General features: G+C 41.4%; 1 protein-coding gene across 1 annotated transcript; it reads left to right on the forward strand.

Moving 5' to 3' along the window:
* The first annotated feature begins 3,211 nt into the window (after positions 1 to 3,211).
* LOC128939076 (BPI fold-containing family C protein-like) lies at positions 3,212 to 17,309 on the forward strand. Its single transcript, XM_054279842.1, has 15 exons — positions 3,212 to 3,317; positions 3,697 to 3,808; positions 3,934 to 4,062; positions 4,837 to 4,992; positions 5,749 to 5,812; positions 6,663 to 6,723; positions 7,691 to 7,782; positions 9,608 to 9,781; positions 10,470 to 10,523; positions 11,820 to 11,990; positions 12,522 to 12,589; positions 13,869 to 13,911; positions 14,710 to 14,773; positions 15,543 to 15,619; positions 17,244 to 17,309. Exons 1-15 carry the CDS (start codon positions 3,212 to 3,214, stop codon positions 17,307 to 17,309), a joined length of 1,437 nt encoding a protein of 478 aa, XP_054135817.1.
* The last annotated feature ends 762 nt before the right edge of the window (positions 17,310 to 18,071 follow it).

The following is an 18,071-nucleotide window of genomic DNA, read 5'->3' on the forward strand; positions in this document are numbered from 1 at the left end:
AAATGGCCTTTCAAGCCCTCTCTTCTCTGGGGTGAACAACCTAATCTCTCAGACTCTCCTTGTAGCTGATGTTCTCCAGCCCCCTTGGCCACACCTGCTGGTGCAGGCCAGAGGACAAGCCTTGCTAGTAAAAGTGGCCTTTTCTATGTCTTTTGTCACTAGTCTTCCATCCCACTGAGCAATAAGCCCACATGCTGTCAGTGTTCTTACAGAAATCTTTCCTGTTGTCCCTCAGCTCCAACTGAACTATGGGTTTCCTGATTTCATTCCTATGTGTGCAAACAAAATGTTTGTGTTCTTTCCAAGTAGCTGGTCTCAGTTTCCATCTTCTGCATGCTTCCTTTTTGTGTTTAGGTTCACTCAGTAGCTCCATGTTCTCCATGTTGGCTTTCTGCCACAGTTGCTGAACTGTCTGAACATTCTAATAGCAGTTCTTATGCTCTGAGGCAGCTGCCCTTGAAGATTAGCCAGCTCTTCTGGGCCTCTGCTCTCCAGGGCAACTTCCCACAGATCCTGCCAAGTAGGTCTCATCTGAAGTCTGTGGTTGTAATTCTGTTCTTTGTCTTGTTGCTTCTCCCAGGATCTGAAACCTGACAGTCTCATGCTCCCTGTAGCCAAGGCTGTCCTTGGCCTCTGTATCTTACACAAGTTGTTCTTTGATTGTGAGTGGCTGCAGCTCTTCGAGGGTATCAACCTTCAAATAATTCTATACCTCTAATATTTGTAAAATGGAAGGTGTATTTTTTATTTTATCAGTGTCAACAGAGACATTAAACTGGGAGACATTAAAAGCATTTGGAAAGGAAAACTACAAAAGTCACACTACAGAAAGTTCAGTTCAGGATAGAAAAGATGCTTGTGTAGTTTGAGCTGAATCAGTTTATTTATCCCACTGTATGATAGAATACTAAAAAAAGGCATCCTGAAACCAAATAGCAGTAAGTCATAGCAGGGCTTCTAATTCTTTGTGTTCTTTGGTAGATGAAGAGTGACTAGAAAAAGAATGGAAGAAGAAATCGAAAGAAATGGAGATTTTCAATTAGATTGGTGTCCCTCACTGATACGAGAAAATGTATAGAGGTTTATGTAACTGAGGGTGTGAGTTACATTCATCATCAGTGGCCAGAGATATGAATAATGAAATTATTATGCAGGTGACTCCCTGCAGCGGAAGTTAAATCTGTGTGAAGTATGAGCATTTGTTGACTGACTGACAAGTGTCTCTACCTTTTCTATTCATGGATTGCACAATGAAGTGACTCAGATTGTCCAGCAAAGTGCCCCATGCCTGGGGGCATTTGCTTGGTACTTGCAAGCTAATTGATTAAATCACCTCCTTGACAAGCCAAGTAGTACTGGTTAGCTGAAGTACTGGTTAACTGGATAAGAAAACAGAAGAAATGGAAAATATTGACTGCAAGGACTTGATACTATATATTTGTACCAGATAAATACACTGCAGTGTCTGTGTGCATTTATATAAATGTATGTGTTGTAATATAAATACAATATTGTTTATGGTTTCCTGTATCCTGAGCAATTTCAGACAGATGGGACTTGTTTTCCATCTGTTTTTCATACCAATGGCACATTAATTTACTTATTTTACAGTACAAGCATGGCTATGAATATCTGTCCTGTGGAAATACTGGAATTCCTGCTGGAGTTTCCTCCTCATTTGAAAAACCAGTGCTGAAACCACCTTCCACAAAGGCAGCATACCACCCCAATCTCTGCATTCTGGCACCTGAGCACCCCCAGCCAACAGTTTACGTTGTCCTCTTCTTATCCCTAAATGAAATGTAATAGATTTTACCTGGAAGGTCCAAAATAGCTTGGGATGTGGTTATCAGAGGCCACTCCCTAGGTGATACCACTGAAGGTGATAGCAATTGGCTCTCTTCAAGCCCACAGCTCTTTCCTTTAAATGATGGGCTCATGGCTGCAGAAGATTTTCCCTGCAACATCCTAGCCTTGTGGTCTGCTACAGCAAAGGTCTTGTCTTCACCCTTCAGAGGAGAGGTATGGAAACAAATATAAGGTGATTCCTCTTTGTCAAGGAGTGGCTTTGCTGGGAAGTGATTGATGGAGCTAAATCTGGTTAAATTTTGAGATTTTAAAGTTTGAGAACTATGCAAATGCCAAAATCATGTATCCTTCCAGTCTTTTATTTTTGTTCTACATATGAAGTGTGTATCTTTCATCTCTCAATATCTGTCAGTTAAAATTTAAAAAGAAAATGCTAGTTATACTAAAAGGCAAAAGTGTTCTGCAGGATTGGTTGAAACTGTTAAATAATTAAGTAAACATTCTCTCATAATTTTGGAGATTTGTTTATATTTTGATCACGACTGAAAATATTCTAGTGGTTTGAGGTATATTGTTACCTCTGGTAATGAAGCGGCTACTGAAAGATACAGCAATTTCAAAACAATTTTTCAGATATTAGGGAAGAGGCAATTGTCTCCTTATAGATGGTTTAATTCCAGCTCTTCCATAGCCCTGTGGTAACTAAAAAAAGTTATCTGTAAAAGTAATGCTAGAAAACACACTCTCCTCTACTTTCAGCTGTTTATAATCCAGTGCAGTAGCTGGAAATGAAGAAAACCATAATAACATGACCTGTTTGCCAGGTCAGTCCCAGATGACAAATAACTCCATAGAAGGCTGTTCCGAACTCTGGGGGAAAAAAAAACCATTCTCTGATTTTGTCCAGTTTTGTCTAAAAATTGTCTATCAGGGTGGCTTCTCTCACTCTCCCTGGAAAACCTTGCTGAAAGCAAGACCTTTTGAATTTCACACTACACACAGTCTGTGATTGATACAGATTATCTTGGTTTAAATCTCGTCACCAAAGCCCCTGGGATGGGCATTGGCTTCTCTTATTCACCAGCCCTGTGGTGAATCCTGTAGAGCCACCAAATTCAAACGTAGAAGTTCAATGTTTGTCCAGATAGATGTATCCCAAGCACTTTCCCCAGGCTCTATGGCAGTGAACAGGCTGACTTTTCTCCTCTACCCCACAGAGCTTACTTTTTGCAAGTCTGTGGTCTTCTCTGCCAGGGTTGCTGGGCTTTCCACTTTCTTCATTCTGGAGGGAAAGCTGGCGTCTGGGGTAGGGGGGAAGGGAGTGCAACCACCAAGTGACACAGCATGAATTTCTGATATTATTATAAATATTTATTAACAGGTCCTGTAAAGAATGAGGAAGATGCTGAAGATTTGCTGTTCTCTCCTTCTCTTAAGTTTGGTCAGTGGGCTACTGAGTGCCAATCCTGGAGTCAAAGTGAGGATCACCCAGAAGGGGCTGGAGTATGGTATGTGTAATGCTCTCATCAAGACCTGCTAGTAGCATTGCCTTCAATACTGATACGACAAAGGAAAGAGGGCAGTGGGAGTAAATGACCCCGTGGCAGGCTATAAAGGAAATTTTAAGAGCACAATAGAACAAAGTCAGTAAGCTGCTTGACAGCATTGTAGATCATATCAAGGTTCACCTGACCTTAGATACTGAGCCAGTTAGTTCAGCTCTTGCCATGGCTAGGAGTGAGACTTGAAACAGCACTGCCATGTCTCAAGTGAGATACCACCTTCTTGCTGATTCTGTGACCATCACATTTCCTAAGCCAGAAACACATAACTCCAAACTCCCAGGCACTGTCAAAGGCAACTGAACTGATCATTGTTTTCCTGTAGCCAGGGAGGTTGGGCTGGAAATCCTGAAGCAGAATATGGAGAAGGAGCAATTCCCCGATTTGACTGGCCATGAGAAATTTGGGCTTGGTAATGTCAAATACAACATCTCAAGGTAAGTATTCTCTCTGGGGGCAAATTGTGTTTGACTGAAATTTGAATCTTGTTTTGTGTTCATTTTGACTTATTAAATCCATTTTTTAATTTTTTTTTCTCTCCCTTTTCTCTTTCATGGTCTAGGATACATGTTACTGCTGTAGAAGTACCCAGTGCTTCCATCTCCCTCCTACCAGGGTCTGGGATAAAACTGGTGATTGGAAATGCTTCTTTAACCATTGATATGAACTGGAACATAAGGACCTGGATGTTGTATGTACAGCTTTGCATGTTCTGGAGTATTTTTCTTGATGGATAATATAAAAATGCAAATTTTAGTTTATTCTTGTGACCCCTTCATTGTAAAGGTGCTCTTTATCAGCTGGCAGCAGTAACCCAGGAGCACAGACTGGTGCTTCTGTCAGGTCTGCTGGTGGGAGACAGCCCTGTGCCCTCAGACATCAGCACTGATAAAGAGCCCATGGCTGAGAAGCACTGCTGCAAATAGCACAGGACTGCTGCTCTAGCTGAATGCTGTCATTGTCCAGCCTGCCAGCTAATGACACATTTAGAAAAACTGTAGTGTGGTGGATCACAGTCTAGTATAATAAACCCTCATAGTGCAGTCACACTATTGGAAACCCTCTGTTATGCCACCAAGAGATACAGTTCAAAAGCTGGTGGAAAATGGATGAGCAAATGTAAATATCCTTAGAGCAATCTCCACACCTTCCTAGTCCCAGGCTGTTTCAGAGGAAAGAAATCCCTCTTCCTCACATTACCTGTATTGCTAAACTGACTGAATGACAGGAGTCTCCGACCTGCCCTTCTGCCAGGGACAGCAGGGCTGCATGCAGGGGAAGGGCCCTGGGAGCTGAGGGGGTGACACAGCAGGAGTCACAGTGCCGTCACTGGCAGGCACCCGGCACAGGCAGGCAAAGCAGAGTAGTGGCAATGACCAGGACCAGCCATGGGTCCACATCACCAGGCAATTCCATAGTGAAGAGGTGGATTTTTTTCAGTTTTTATTTTTTTCACTTGATGCAGCAAAGACAGTGGAAGAGGCACAGTGCACATTTCAAAAGTGTTTGTTACTGTAATCCTTTCAACACCCCTGGATAATGCAGGCCCTACATCAATAGCCCTCACCAGCTGCCGGACAACTCCTGGTGATGTAGATATCAAGCTGAATGGGAAAACTGGGTAAGTGGAAGAGATCTGTATAAACATTCTCACAAAATAACTGTCAGTGAATGGCACAGCGACAGCTTTACAAATTAGGGCACACAGAACTGCTTTTAGGCATCATAAAGTACCACAGGTGAGAACTGAGGCCCCAATACAGCATTAAAATGGCCAGCATTGATATTTGGCCTTGTATTTACACACAGTAGAAGATAAAGACAGAATCAAACAATCACTTGTGCTTCTTCAGCACTTTCAAACTTCGGCTCTATTCTTCAACTCTAGGTAGAAGTTATGAGGTTGTACTATGCTTCACTCCTCCTACTCGCAGTGCTATCAAAATTGAACAGAAACAGACTCTCTATGAACCCTCTGGATACAGCCCCATGAAACAGCATCTCATTATTTTCTTGTATTTCTCTCACTGTCTGAATACCACTCTTGTCACCGGTTTGCGGGGGTTGTTTTTGTTTGTTTATTTTTACTTGTTTTGGAAGTTCGTAGTGCAGAGACCATTTTGTACATATAAGATGGTGGTCTTCTGAAGAAATCCATTTTTTGTAAATATTAATTAACCCAGGCTGACATGCATAGTGCTGAAATGATCATCTTCTAAATGGCGGCTCTCTGACAGTTTTTGCATTTCAAAAAGCTCCCATGTGTAATAGAATATCACACTAAGAGGCCATTAAATTCATGTTCTGCAGAGATACCTGATTTCCTCTTAGTGACCATAGTACTTGACCCATTAATTGCCTTCTTCCTTCCCTCTAGCTTCCTGTATAACTTCTTTATCAAGTATCTGAAGAAACCCATTCACAGGAGCTTGGTCACTAATGTAAGCTTTTCACATTGTGTAGGGGAGGGGTGTAAGGAGGATAGCAGCCACAAGTCAGTGCTGTGAACTTGGCAAAGGAAGAATTAGAAAAATAATCCTGTAATAGTCCTATTCTGGTCTGATCAGCACAGTCATCATTTTGCCAGCCAGAAATGATTCCAGATAAAGTGACAGGTTCATAGCCACGATACTGACACAGCTATGTTCAACCACAGTAGCAATAGGGATGGATAATGTAGTTATTTTTTCCATTACAATGCAGAATAAGTCCCTGCCTGTGTACCTACAGGCATCCTGGGGCTTGGGTTATTTTTATGCTTGGTAGACAAAACATATACTGGGCAATACATAGAGAAATTATACTATATCAACTGATAGTATGACATTTCAACTTCATTGTAGCAAAGGGGTGAGTAGCTCTGGTGACAGCCTGCCCAGGGCCATTGAGAGAGAGAGCTTGAGATGGCTGTCATTCTGCCCAGGGATTTACACTTGGACTCACTGATCTTTAATGTCTTTTCCAGCCTAAATGATTCCACAATTGAGATCTCTCCTGTAACACCAGTATAAGATCTGTCCTCGCACTATTTAAGGCTGTGGTTTTGTCACCCCCACCAGGCTGCCTCTGGAAATGTCCCTCTTTTTTGTAGCTCTGACATACAACACATTTGCATTGCACCAAGTAGAAACCTTGGGGATCCAGTTAGGTAAAGAGAAGCCAGATGAGGTGTTTTGATAAACAAATGCTGCAATGTGTGTCATGCAGCAGAAAGATCTGCTAGCACACATGTAAGAGGTGCTTATGCATCCATGGTAATCAAGCCATAACTTGAGTGTGCTTTTATTGTAGTCATGTCCCAATATCAGAGCTGGGATCCAGTTGATAGATGGAGACCTCCGATCACCGAATGGTGAGTCATCAGTGATACCTTTTCCTTCTGTTTTCTCTCTTCTGATCAGTGAAATTCTGCCCCTTCCTTAGCAGCAACTGCTTAGCAATGCCTCCAGGAGTGCTATCAGTCCCTCTGCTCCATCTGCTCCCTTGCATACAGAACCACAGTTAACTAAAGGCTGGGCTACTTGAGCAAGAAATATGTGTTTCTAAGAGCCAAGGACTTGGTAGCAATTCTCAACTTGCAGGTGTGGCAGTGTGCACTTCTGTTGTGAGAAATGCCACTTAGAGGCCACACAGTACTGCTAAGACAGTTTTCCTTTACCATGCTCCAAGTCCTCCTGCACACACAGCACTTTACAAGCTGAAGTCTGTTCTCCTAGTCTGACTGGAAATTAAGTTTTACTTACCTATTTATCAGACTTGCCAGAGACAAAATGAAAAAGCTCCTTTGCAAAAGCCTTCTCACTTGAACTACTTTGGGTTAGATTTGCAGGCATTTAAGACACCCAAAATGTTGCTCAGATACCATGTGCAAAACAGGTATCTAAGCAGATAAGGCACTCTCCTGGGAAAGTACTTGCAAGTTACAGCTACTTGGGATGCTCTTAAAACTGCTTGACAAGAAATCCCAACACCTCCTTATGCCCTGAGGCACTGATATGGCCATCTCCTTTTTGGGGTCAGACCAAACTTACTTTCCACAATGAGAAAACAATAGACAAACTGGAGAAGGCACTTTACATAAAGTCTCAGTAGAAACATCAAATCTTAGGTCAGAATGCATATTAGGAGGTTCCTGGTTGTGTTTTTCCCTACTCTCTGGAACAATTTGTGTCATTCTCTTTCAGAAAAGACTTAGTTTTAAGTATACATAGTTTGACTTAGTTTCAAGTATACATAAAATTATGTAATTGTAATTATGCATACATACAATTATTTCTATGTTTTTGTAATATTCTGTTTCTTATATACTACTCTTACAGCTGTAATGCAGATTGATGATTTGGCTGAAGTAGACTACTCCTTAAGTGGTTTGCCAGCAGTATTCCAAACATTCATTGACCTGGACTTAAAGGTAGTTGCCTGTGGTGCTGTTTGCCTACATTGCTGTGGGTTCCATTATTCTGAGACACTTTCTAAGGTGACCATGGTTGTTGTTCTGAACATAAAGGCTCACCATCTGAGAAGACAGACATTTCAAAGCATTATTGAATTTGTTACAGTAATAATTTGTAACAATCCTGTTGTGCAATGAATTCTTTAAAAGCCACATTCTTTTCTTTAAACTGCTGTTGAGGTGGTTGTAAAAAATAGAGCGCAGTCAAAGACTAAGCAAGACAGAAGAAAAGAGAAAGGGAAAGGAAAGAAAAAAAGTTATTAAACTTCATCTTTCTCTCACTGTTGATTATAGCTGGGACTTCATTGTTCAGTCAGTCAGGATAATATTTCTATACATGGGACTAACTAGGTGTGTCTGCTGTTGGATGAGAGACAAGAAAGAGCAAGACTATCAGAGCAAGAATTAAGCCCCTAGTTTCTTGAATGGGAAGGCAGAAGACCCTTTCAAAAGCATGGGAGCCCAAGGAATGCTGCTGAGTCTGTAGACTTGAAAGTTTATTCCAAATTAAGGAAAAAATCTCCTTATGCACTGAAAAAATCTGACTAGTTCCTGATTCTAAAATGGCTTCATTGTCATTCGGTATAAGGTGATTTGATTGAGGGTAGTTGTCATTATTATAGTATCTGCAATCCTTAATTAAGTTTAAACTGCCTTGTACTTGGTTCTTTACAAAGGCCAAATGAAAAGGCAGTCTTGTCACAAAGATCCTACAAATTAAGTATTAAAAAAAGGACAACAGGGAAATAAGAGAGGGGGAAACAAAAAGGAACAAAAAGTTATTATCTGCTTGTGTGGTAGACACTGGTCTCAGCACACCAGCTGTGCAGCTGCTGTCAAACTCTGAGCATTGCAGCAGCTGGATTTTAAGCAGGGAATTGTGTCAAACTAAAGATGTAAAATCATGGCTGTTCCAAGAGCTACTCTTCCACATAACTGGGGAAATATACATAGACTGGTAATTCCAGCAAGTGAGGATTGAATGGAGAGGTCACCTACTGTGATTCAGCACCTTGTAAGCATTTTGATAGTCCTTAAAAGACAATAGGAACTTTAGAGCTAGATGAGAAAATAAAGACAGACAAAATACATTTGAGATTAAACAGAAACAGAACTAATAAAATGGACATAAAAAACTTTAAACTTTAAATGTCTTCATCACTTCCAATCAGTTTTACTGATTTACTTTTTTGTTTCATCTGTATGTATTTGGAAGTGTTAGATCTTCAAGGCTTGGCTAATATGACGGCTAATGCAGAAGACAACAAAGGCATTTTAGGTTTCTCTGACACAACTTTGCTCTCTCGTAAGCCCTTTGTCTGCACAAGTTATCATCTTGATTCTGGGCACAATACAGTGCTGATTTTGACCAAGAACGACCTCTGGTTTTACAGAACAATTTTGTAATTGAGACCATTGGATAGCTCTTAAGCAGCAGTTCTCAGATTTAAATTCCTAGAGATGAGAAAAGGAGAAAGGAGGACCACTAGTCATGTTCTTCATGCAATATTTAGACCCTTAATTTAGAGGGTGGTCTGAAGTGGCAGACTGTCCTTGGTGACCAGTATCACAAAAGACAGATTTTGGGCCTCATCTGTGAAGATGTCCAAATGCTGGAACTTGCCTTCACCACCTGCTTGAAAGCACCAAGCCTTCAGGGTGTACTACAAAGCCTGCATACTCACTTATTATCCAAAGTCAAGGAAAGTACCATTCATTGTCTGCAGTCATGGTAAAGTTATATTTTGACTCTGTTTTCTTTATCTCTGACAATAACTTTTAGGGCGTAGTCTTCCCAGCTGGAAACCACACTGACTCTCCCTGCATGGCAGCTTCCTTCACAATCCCAGACCAAAGTGACTCCATGCTGTACCTTGCCTTCTCTGAGTATTTCTTTCAGAGCTCCTCATTTGCTTACTACACCACAGGGGCCTTCAACATGACCATTGCAGAGGAGGTGAGCAGGAGACAAGGAATGGGCTCAGAGCGGCTCAGTTAGGGCTTTGACCTGCCAGATGTCAGTATGTGGCCACATAAAGCTCTCAGTTGGTCTGTAGAGTCCTGGGACAGAAGATCATAAATACTAGGGTATTGTTATTCTCTTTTACTTACACTCTATATAGATGCCTCAGGCCACAGCCAGGCATGCCAAGTTCCACTGAGCCAAGAACCAAATACTGCCAAAAAATAAGGGGTTTGTAGACCTGAGGCACAGACTTCTCTAACAGGGACAAGAGATCAGCTCTGGAGAATTTTGCAGCCTCATTGGCTGCTTTCTAAGGGATCTTCTTAGAATGAAAATACTACAGGGGCCTTGTAAGCAAAGCATATGTCAAAGCACAGCATCTGTGGCTTGAAGGCTGCCTGACTTGGCTAGCCCGACTGCAGGAGGTTCAGTAAGTCCCAAAACCTATAGACTGCAGCCCAAACTATAATGATGTTAAGAATTTGCTTTCTGAGGGATTATTTTGGCATGTGTTATTGGGAAGCTGCTTTAAGTATACCGAGTCTCTTAGGAATTTTTCTGAGAGGAACAAAATCAAAGATTAATTGAAATGACTGTAATAATGCACTTAGAGAAAAACTGATCATGAAGGTCAAATCTGGTAACTCATTTGTTTTCTCTCTTTTATTTTTTCCTTCAGACTTGCAGCTATTTTAATATAAACACAGAGATATTTAGCAGTATCATCCCTGAGGTGAGTATCATTATTTTCACAAAGTCTCAGGGAAGCCACCCAGTGTGGGTGTCAAGACACCTCACTACTGGTGTATCCCAAAGGCTTCTGGGGCCAGCAGGGCTCCTGCACGGGAGAAGCAGGCACACGTGTGCCTTGTAACAGCAGAGCAGATGGGCCTTGTCACTTCCCACCCCACGATGAGTTGAATTACTTGCACTGTTACCAAACATAATCTTGGCCCATAACCTTGCACATCAATCTTTTCTCTGGGCACCATGCCCAAGCCACAGCTGTTCCTACCTAAAACCAGCTCCATGCAGGAAAAAGCTTCCAGTCATGCGTTCTGCTTTGAGAGGCATCCAAGATCGGTCTCAGCTCAGAAAAATCACCTTTCTCCTCCCCAAACCTGCTTAATTCTCTTTACTTTGCTGCTGACCTGTGACTGATGAGCAGAAAACCTGGGAAGGGACCATGTGCAGGAAAATGAGCTAACAGATGGACAGGAAACATTACATCCTATGGAACAGACAAGGCAGATGCACAGGATTTCCATTTATTTTAGGTGAAGGAGATGAATAGGACAGAGAATATGAGCATGCATGGTTTCCACCAGCCTTCTGAGACAGGATGAGAAACCAAAAATGAGGAGAAGAACCCCTAGGCTATAAATGCAGAGGATGGGTGGAATCAAACTAATAGTTCAAAGTACTTCACATTCTTGTTTGCTTCCCAGATGTTATTAAGTTCCTGCCTCAGAAATATAAGAATTCTCCAAGGGTAGGCATGTATGATGTTCTCCATAAAATGCCATGAGCATTGATGCAAATACTCCACCTCCTCTGTTTCAAATATTGAACTTTGTGAGCCTGTTCACTCTTTAGGCAATGAACAGAGTGAGGCTCCTCTGAGGACAGTCCTGAGGAGGAACCCATCTCCTGAGATGGGTGAATTTCAAAGTGAATGACTCCTGAGCTCTTTTATTGTGTGACTAAATACCACATTCAGGGTCTATTTATCTCCTCTGTCCACAAGCTAGTATTCAATTTCTCTTGAAATAATAGGGAAAAATTTGTATTCCTCAAGTGGAAGGAACTTTTCACTGCATTTCTGAGTGGCCAATACTGTTAATTTAGCACCACAGAACACCTTTATTTCCTGCTTACCTGAAAGAATCTTATGTTAACAGCTGTCCTTAACCTCATCATAAGGAAATACTTAAAAATTATTGCTTCAAAAGTGAGAAAATGCAGTATTCTGATGCATTCGATGAGAAAAATGTTTTTTTCTTTTTTTTTTCCTCTTTGAATCTTACAGGTAGCTAAATATTCAATTACACCCTACCCAGTGATGTTGAAGCTAATGTCTACTGAAATCCCTACCATCAGCTTACAGCAGGATTCCTTCACGGCAGAGATTCAGGGCTCTGTGGAGGTGTTGGCCATTCTGCCAGACTCAACCATCCAGTCTCTGTTCACACTGAACACAGTAAGTACAACAAACAAGGTGACATTTAACTCAGGGCTAAATATGTTTGTTTGTTCCTTCCTTCTTTTAAAACTCTGTACAAGAAACAAAGAAAGTGCCAAATTTCTAGTACTTAAACATGCACATTCCCCTTAGTCACAGGTATAGGCATGACCTCAACTAACCTACAGGACATTTCTGTGGCAAAGAACATTTTCCTACAGATGGACAAAAATCCCAACATGTAGTGGCTCTGATTAAGCAAGGTTTTGTTCTCTGCAATGACAGTTCTGCAAGTGTGAGTCATGCCTCTTGGCATCTTGTTCATGGCTTTGATTAATGACACCTCATTACCCCCATTTCAGCTCTTGTCAGTGCCATTCAAATGAACAGACATTTGCTGTGTGCAGCCTTGCAATGAGAAAGCTGCATTTACCTAAAACAGCTTCCATGCATCACTGAAAAGATGGTATTTATGTGTTTGTGACTAATTCACAGAAAGGGTCCTGGGGTTTTTTATGTCGGGTAATCCATGGTTTCTTTATTCTGCAGGCAGCCAACACCAGCATTTCCCTGAATATATTTGATCAGAAATTGATGGGCTTGCTGTGTTTGAACAGGTAATCCAATCTGGGATGAAAAAGATTTCCTTTGGAAAACAATGTTAGCAATCCCAACATTAGTAGTTTGATCAGATAATTGTAAATAAGTTTTGCTGGTAAATTCACCTGCATTAGACTCTCTTAATCTGGCAGCACTTGTACAGTTTAGAGGAGGCAGGAAGCTTCTTTCTGACAAGTGCAATGGCCCCAAGGGGCTTCCCACCAGTGGACTACTGCAGGGAAGTGTCTCACTAGACTTCCCTTCTTTTTACATTTACTCTCCCCTCTGAGCTAGATAAACTAAGCATGCAGGGCAGTTTTAATGACCATAAATCATCTGAGAGTTTCCCTCATCACTTTCTGGCTGGCAAGATGTCATGGCTTTCTAGACAACCTGTGCCACTAAAGAATGTCAGAGCAGTCCAGGGCACAGTGGAGAACCTGGGCCCCTGCAGGTCCCCTATGCAGATATTCTTATTGCAGACATTCACCATCTGAAGTCCTGCAACTTGGAAGGTTCAGAAAGCTGGAAACCAGAGGCCAGGCCATTTACACATCTAACATGTCACACTTCATGGAGAAGAAGCTCTGTATACCAAGACCTCACAACTGGGAATTGGGACTCCAATTTCATAAAAGTCCCTAAGAAAGACACAGGGTTAAGAACAGGCAGAGTTCATCAGGGCAGAGGGATGTTAGGAATTTAAGGAGGATAGTGCTGTTAGCATTTTCTGCAGTAATTTTTAAGAGGAAAATCAAGAGTGTGCTGGAAGCTGGCCTTGAGAACTCAGGTACTGGTGCTGAGGAAACTCAGAAATCTTTTGTTGGATACAAGAGTAGCTTAGGGAATAAGTATTTCATTTTGGATACAGAGGCAGTAGCAAGAAAGCCATCAGTAGCAGCAGCACCACACAATAAACAGATCCTTCCTTCCTGGTAAGACTCACATGAAAGCATTATGCAGGTGTACCAAAATCTTTGGAAAATACCTGACACCCTACAAGTCCTTGGTAAAATCAATTGTCAGTAGGATTTCCAGAACAGTACAGAGGGAGAAGCACACTCAAATTGCTGGCTGCAGCCCTTCTAGCACACTCTTGCATGGATGCTCAGCAATGCCCAAGAAAACCACGTCTTTCTGTATTTGGCAATATGCAATGGGTGAAAGTGCTTAGGAAAAAAATCTCTGTACAGATGCTTCCTAAGACCTGGAGCTCTACAGCATGACTGCACATGATTAGAATAACTGTGTTTATCCTTTCTTAGTGACTCATCTTGTTTCACTTCTTTCCCTCAGGATCCAGTTCTCCCTAGCCCACTCCAATGTTGGCTCTTTTGAGGTAAGTGGGTAGTTGAAGCATATAGGAAATGTAAACTAAGAATATCAGTGATATCAAGGCTAAAGAGTAAGCAGCTAAATTTTATCAGTATTTCTAAATCATTTGGCTTCATTTCCAAGTGGCTCTCTTCCTGTCTTCTGGCAGCCACCTCTCTGTTCTTGCCCCAAAGAGTTAAAAGTGAACTCTTTGGGGCAAGCTAGTGCTGTGCAAATGAGACATTCTGTAGTTGCTCCGGCTGCAGTAGAAGAGATCTCGCGAATCATCAGGGTGAGACAGAGCAGAGCGCCATCCAATGGTCACAGGGATGGCTGAGGCACAGGCACTCCGTGGATGCTCATCAAGGTGCTCAGAATTCTGGCAAGGACAGGGAGTCAAGATATTTCCCTGAGGTACCTGAAATAGTGCAGTTGTAGCCTTGCAGGGGAAAACCCCGCCCCCACAGAGTCATTTCATTCTCAGTATAATCAATCAGTTCCGAGCAGCGGAGGAGAAAGGATTAAAACTGTTCTAGTCCTGCTTTGATATTGGTGATAAATTATCTCACAAATAAAGCAAATAGACTGTTTCAAATTAAAATGTTGGCCAAGCATAATGAAATACAATTTGCATTTTGCATCTCGCTTCCTTTGCATCATTCCAAAACCTTAAGATCTGAAGTTCACTTTAGCTTATGACTCTTGAGGCCAAAAGAGAACTGGAACTTGATTAAGAGCCTACTAACTCTACCCAGGATTAGGGCACAACAGCTCTTCCACCATCAGGAAATGATGGCTAACTCAGTTTTCTTGTCTGTGGCAGGTCTTACTTCTGGAGAACATCCTATCTTACATTTTCCAGACTGAAGTAATTCCATCAGCTAATGGTAAGCTGTATTTCAGCATCAACTAAAAAGTTTCCATCAGAATGGGTTATTCTAGGAACTTCTACTGACTTTCTGATTAAGTTGTCAGCTCCAATAACTTGGAGTAGAAAATGACCATTTGCCAGTAAGCAGTGGAAGGCAAAGATTGTAGGGGTGTCAGTGCTCACTCTCACTGTTCTGTAAAAAGGGGAACAATTACTAGGAAAGCAAAAATTCATCTGCCTTCATCTCAGTCTAGGTGGTCCTGATGCATCAGGGAGAAAAGAAAAATCTCTCTCATCTGCACACCTGCCTGAGGCCACTATATGTGAAATATATTCCTTTTTATTAGACCAGAACAGAGCTTCTGCCTCTCATAAATCTTATTTAAGGCCCTGGAGGGAGATACAGCTTTGTGTCAGCCCTCTATACTGGGATGAACATGACCTTCTTTAGCTAATGGATACAAATGGGAGCAGGTCCTAATGATGGTAGAGCTGTATTAATAATCCCTCAGGGATCATTAGGGACAAAGCACTCAGTATGTAATGTGTTGAATGTGAAATCCTTGGTTTGGCTGCAACACTCTGCCAAGAGAGAAGCACTCGTAATTCTTTTTTTCCCATTGCTAAATGAGCATCTTAGCAGCCTCCCAGGCTTGCTTGTGAAGACTAAGAGGCTAATTGTTATAAATGACCTACAAGTCTCTGGATGAACAGTGTTGTTGAAGGGCGGGTGTTTATTATCTTTCTAATGCCTACCTAAATCATCATTTGTCTCTTTTTTTAAGCTAAACTGTCAAAAGGATTCCCTCTTCCCAATCTGGCCAATGTTACCTTGACAAGACCTCACATTACAATTGTACAGGTGAGATTTTGATACTTATGAAAGATTTTCCTTTATAAAAGGTTATCTCTCTTTTTACTTTTTTTTTCCCCTAGGCATTTATTTACTTTCTTCAGTGCCAGAAATTTGCTGTGTTGGAGCTACTTGACTAATAAAAATGGGTTTAAAATGAGGTCCCTAGTAATGGTAAAATTCTATTAGAAACAAATGTATCTTTCTTTGAGAGGAAAAGTTAGAACTGATTATATAACTATGAAGTGATCAAATGTACAACTTCTTCAGCCTTCTAAGTTGGAATTGAGTGTAAAAACGGGCTTGACATATTGTTCAAGTTTGGCCAACCACATCAAATTAGAGTTATTGCTATCTCACAGTTTTGTTGAATACTTGGAATATGAGAGGGAGGAGAATTCAATTTTGTGCATCTAGGATGCCCGGATTTTGTTAATAATTGGTGGTAATGACTGAGGCTAGTAGCCAAAAGTAGCTAGTGAGCTCTCAGAAAATATTTTTTGCCTTCTGGTTATCCTTCTCCAAAACTAGCCCTTAGTTTGAGCATACAGAATGTTGCTAGGTAACCAGTCAGTACAAGGGCATTTTTGACAAATTAATGCCCAGAAAATGAGTAAGCCTTCTGCATTTCTCCACTTGCTTAACAACTTCTCAAAGTTATTTGCAGTTTTTTCGAAGTTTTTCTTTGCAGAGACTTCTAAATCTTTGTTAGTGGTTAAGCACAAAACACAGCTCAGGAAAGGAAATGCAAAGGTTGATTTTAATTGTTCTTTGCCTCCCACATACCTGGTTCCCTACAAAATATAATTGCTCAGACACTGCTTTCAGTGGCACTCACTGACAACAGTCTTATAGACTAATTGTGAATGAAGGATTTTAGTGATTCTGCGGTGCCCATTCCCCCCTCACGTTCTCTCACCAATCTCCTCAGTAACAAGGGAATGAGAGACAACACAGAATTGCTATGCCCTACCAAAGTGAATCAGATTCCCATTTAAAGGCTAGAGTTCAGGCTCTAGTTCTAGAGTTTCCACTTCCAGTCCCAGTCTGACGGCTATGGTCAACAGGAAGAAAAACAATTCTTACTTTTCATAGACAGGCTGGATGGTGCTTTGAGCTACCTGATCTAGTGGAAGGTGTCCCTGCCCATGGCAGGGGGGTTGGAACTGGATGGTCTTTGAGGTTATTTCCAGCCCCACCCATTCTGTGATTCTGTGACTGTGATGGGCTGCTCTCTGCAGGCTTATTGCTCTGTATGTGCTGACACTGGGGGAAGCTTTAAGGACAAGTTTAGATTAAATGTCTAATTCTTAAGTGGCACAAATTCAGTAATCCCTTGTGATCCTTGCCTAATTGCCTCAAGGCTCAGATGAACCTTCCTGAGTAGGCTGTATGATCTTTAGATTCCCTTCTGTCGCTAACATGGTGCAGAGGGATAGCACTCAGGGAAAGATGGAGTCCTTTTGCAAAGTTCAAAGGACAGAGTTGAATAAAACTTGTTACTTCCAAGGTTCAGCTCTTCTCAGTAGATTTTTGGACCTTAAACACCAAGATCAATTTGAAATTAAGAAACCCCCAAATAACGTGTTCATTTTAATTCATAGTATGTCCATGACTGTTCTCCTCCCTGCAGGGATATGTGTTGATTTCAACTGATGCCCACTACAAACACTACAGGAGAAGAGAGACCACGTGTTAAGCATGAACTTCAAATCAAGTCAATAATGTGACTCTGAAGACTAAACACTGTCCAGTTCTGCTGAAATGTTTAACTTGAGCTCTGACAACCCCCATCCTGGCTGGGGGCAAGAGGGGGTGCTGGGAATCAAAAAAAGCTCACGGAATGGTTAGTTGGTGTGATGGTGGTAACAAGCAGACCCAAGGGAAAACATGTAATGTATGCTTGACATTTATTTATTCTGTAGCTTAACTGATGCAAAAATGTTTTTAAGATTAATGACTCTTTTGAAATACACTTTTGTCCATACACTTCCAGAAGGATGCTGCAATCTCTTAAAATTAGGGAAAGTACATTGTCAAAATGCTGCTAGGGCAGATACAGCTGCTAACATGTTTCTACTCTAACAACCTTAAGCACTTCTCTTCTGCACACCATGCATGAAGTAGGGAGTGAGCCCTCTCCAGAACTGTGGAACTGTCAGACTGAGAACTGTCCCAGTTACAATGGGAAGTAAAATCTTTGCAGTGTCTTAACATAAATCTTAATAAGCAGAACAGGACCTGAGCCAGTGGCACTACTACTCTTCCTCTTTCCAGGTGACTCTTCAAATCCGTGTGCCTGTCATGTGCCCTCTTTAGTGCTGTTTAGCCAGGTTAGATCCATTTAACTCCTTCAGTGTTTCTAGGTAAGTCCTCTAAATCTAATTCTCTGACATCTTTCTCTGAATTGCAGATTAGATACTTTTCTTACTTCGTTTGTGTATGGTATCTTACCCTCTTT

This window comes from Melozone crissalis, unplaced genomic scaffold, assembly GCF_028551555.1.
Source record: "Melozone crissalis strain CALT ecotype California unplaced genomic scaffold, PUWL_Pcris_2 ptg000004l_1, whole genome shotgun sequence".
NCBI lineage: Eukaryota > Metazoa > Chordata > Aves > Passeriformes > Passerellidae > Melozone > Melozone crissalis.

Bases quoted from the DNA above. Each gene is read 5' to 3' on its own strand.
- LOC128939076 (XM_054279842.1), top strand. From the start codon at position 3,212: ATGCTGAAGATTTGCTGTTCTCTCCTTCTCTTAAGTTTGGTCAGTGGG. The intron at 4,993-5,748 runs GTAAGTGGAAGA...CCTTCCCTCTAG, and splicing joins AAGCTGAATGGGAAAACTGG to CTTCCTGTATAACTTCTTTA. The intron at 13,912-14,709 runs GTAAGTGGGTAG...TGTCTGTGGCAG, and splicing joins CCAATGTTGGCTCTTTTGAG to GTCTTACTTCTGGAGAACAT.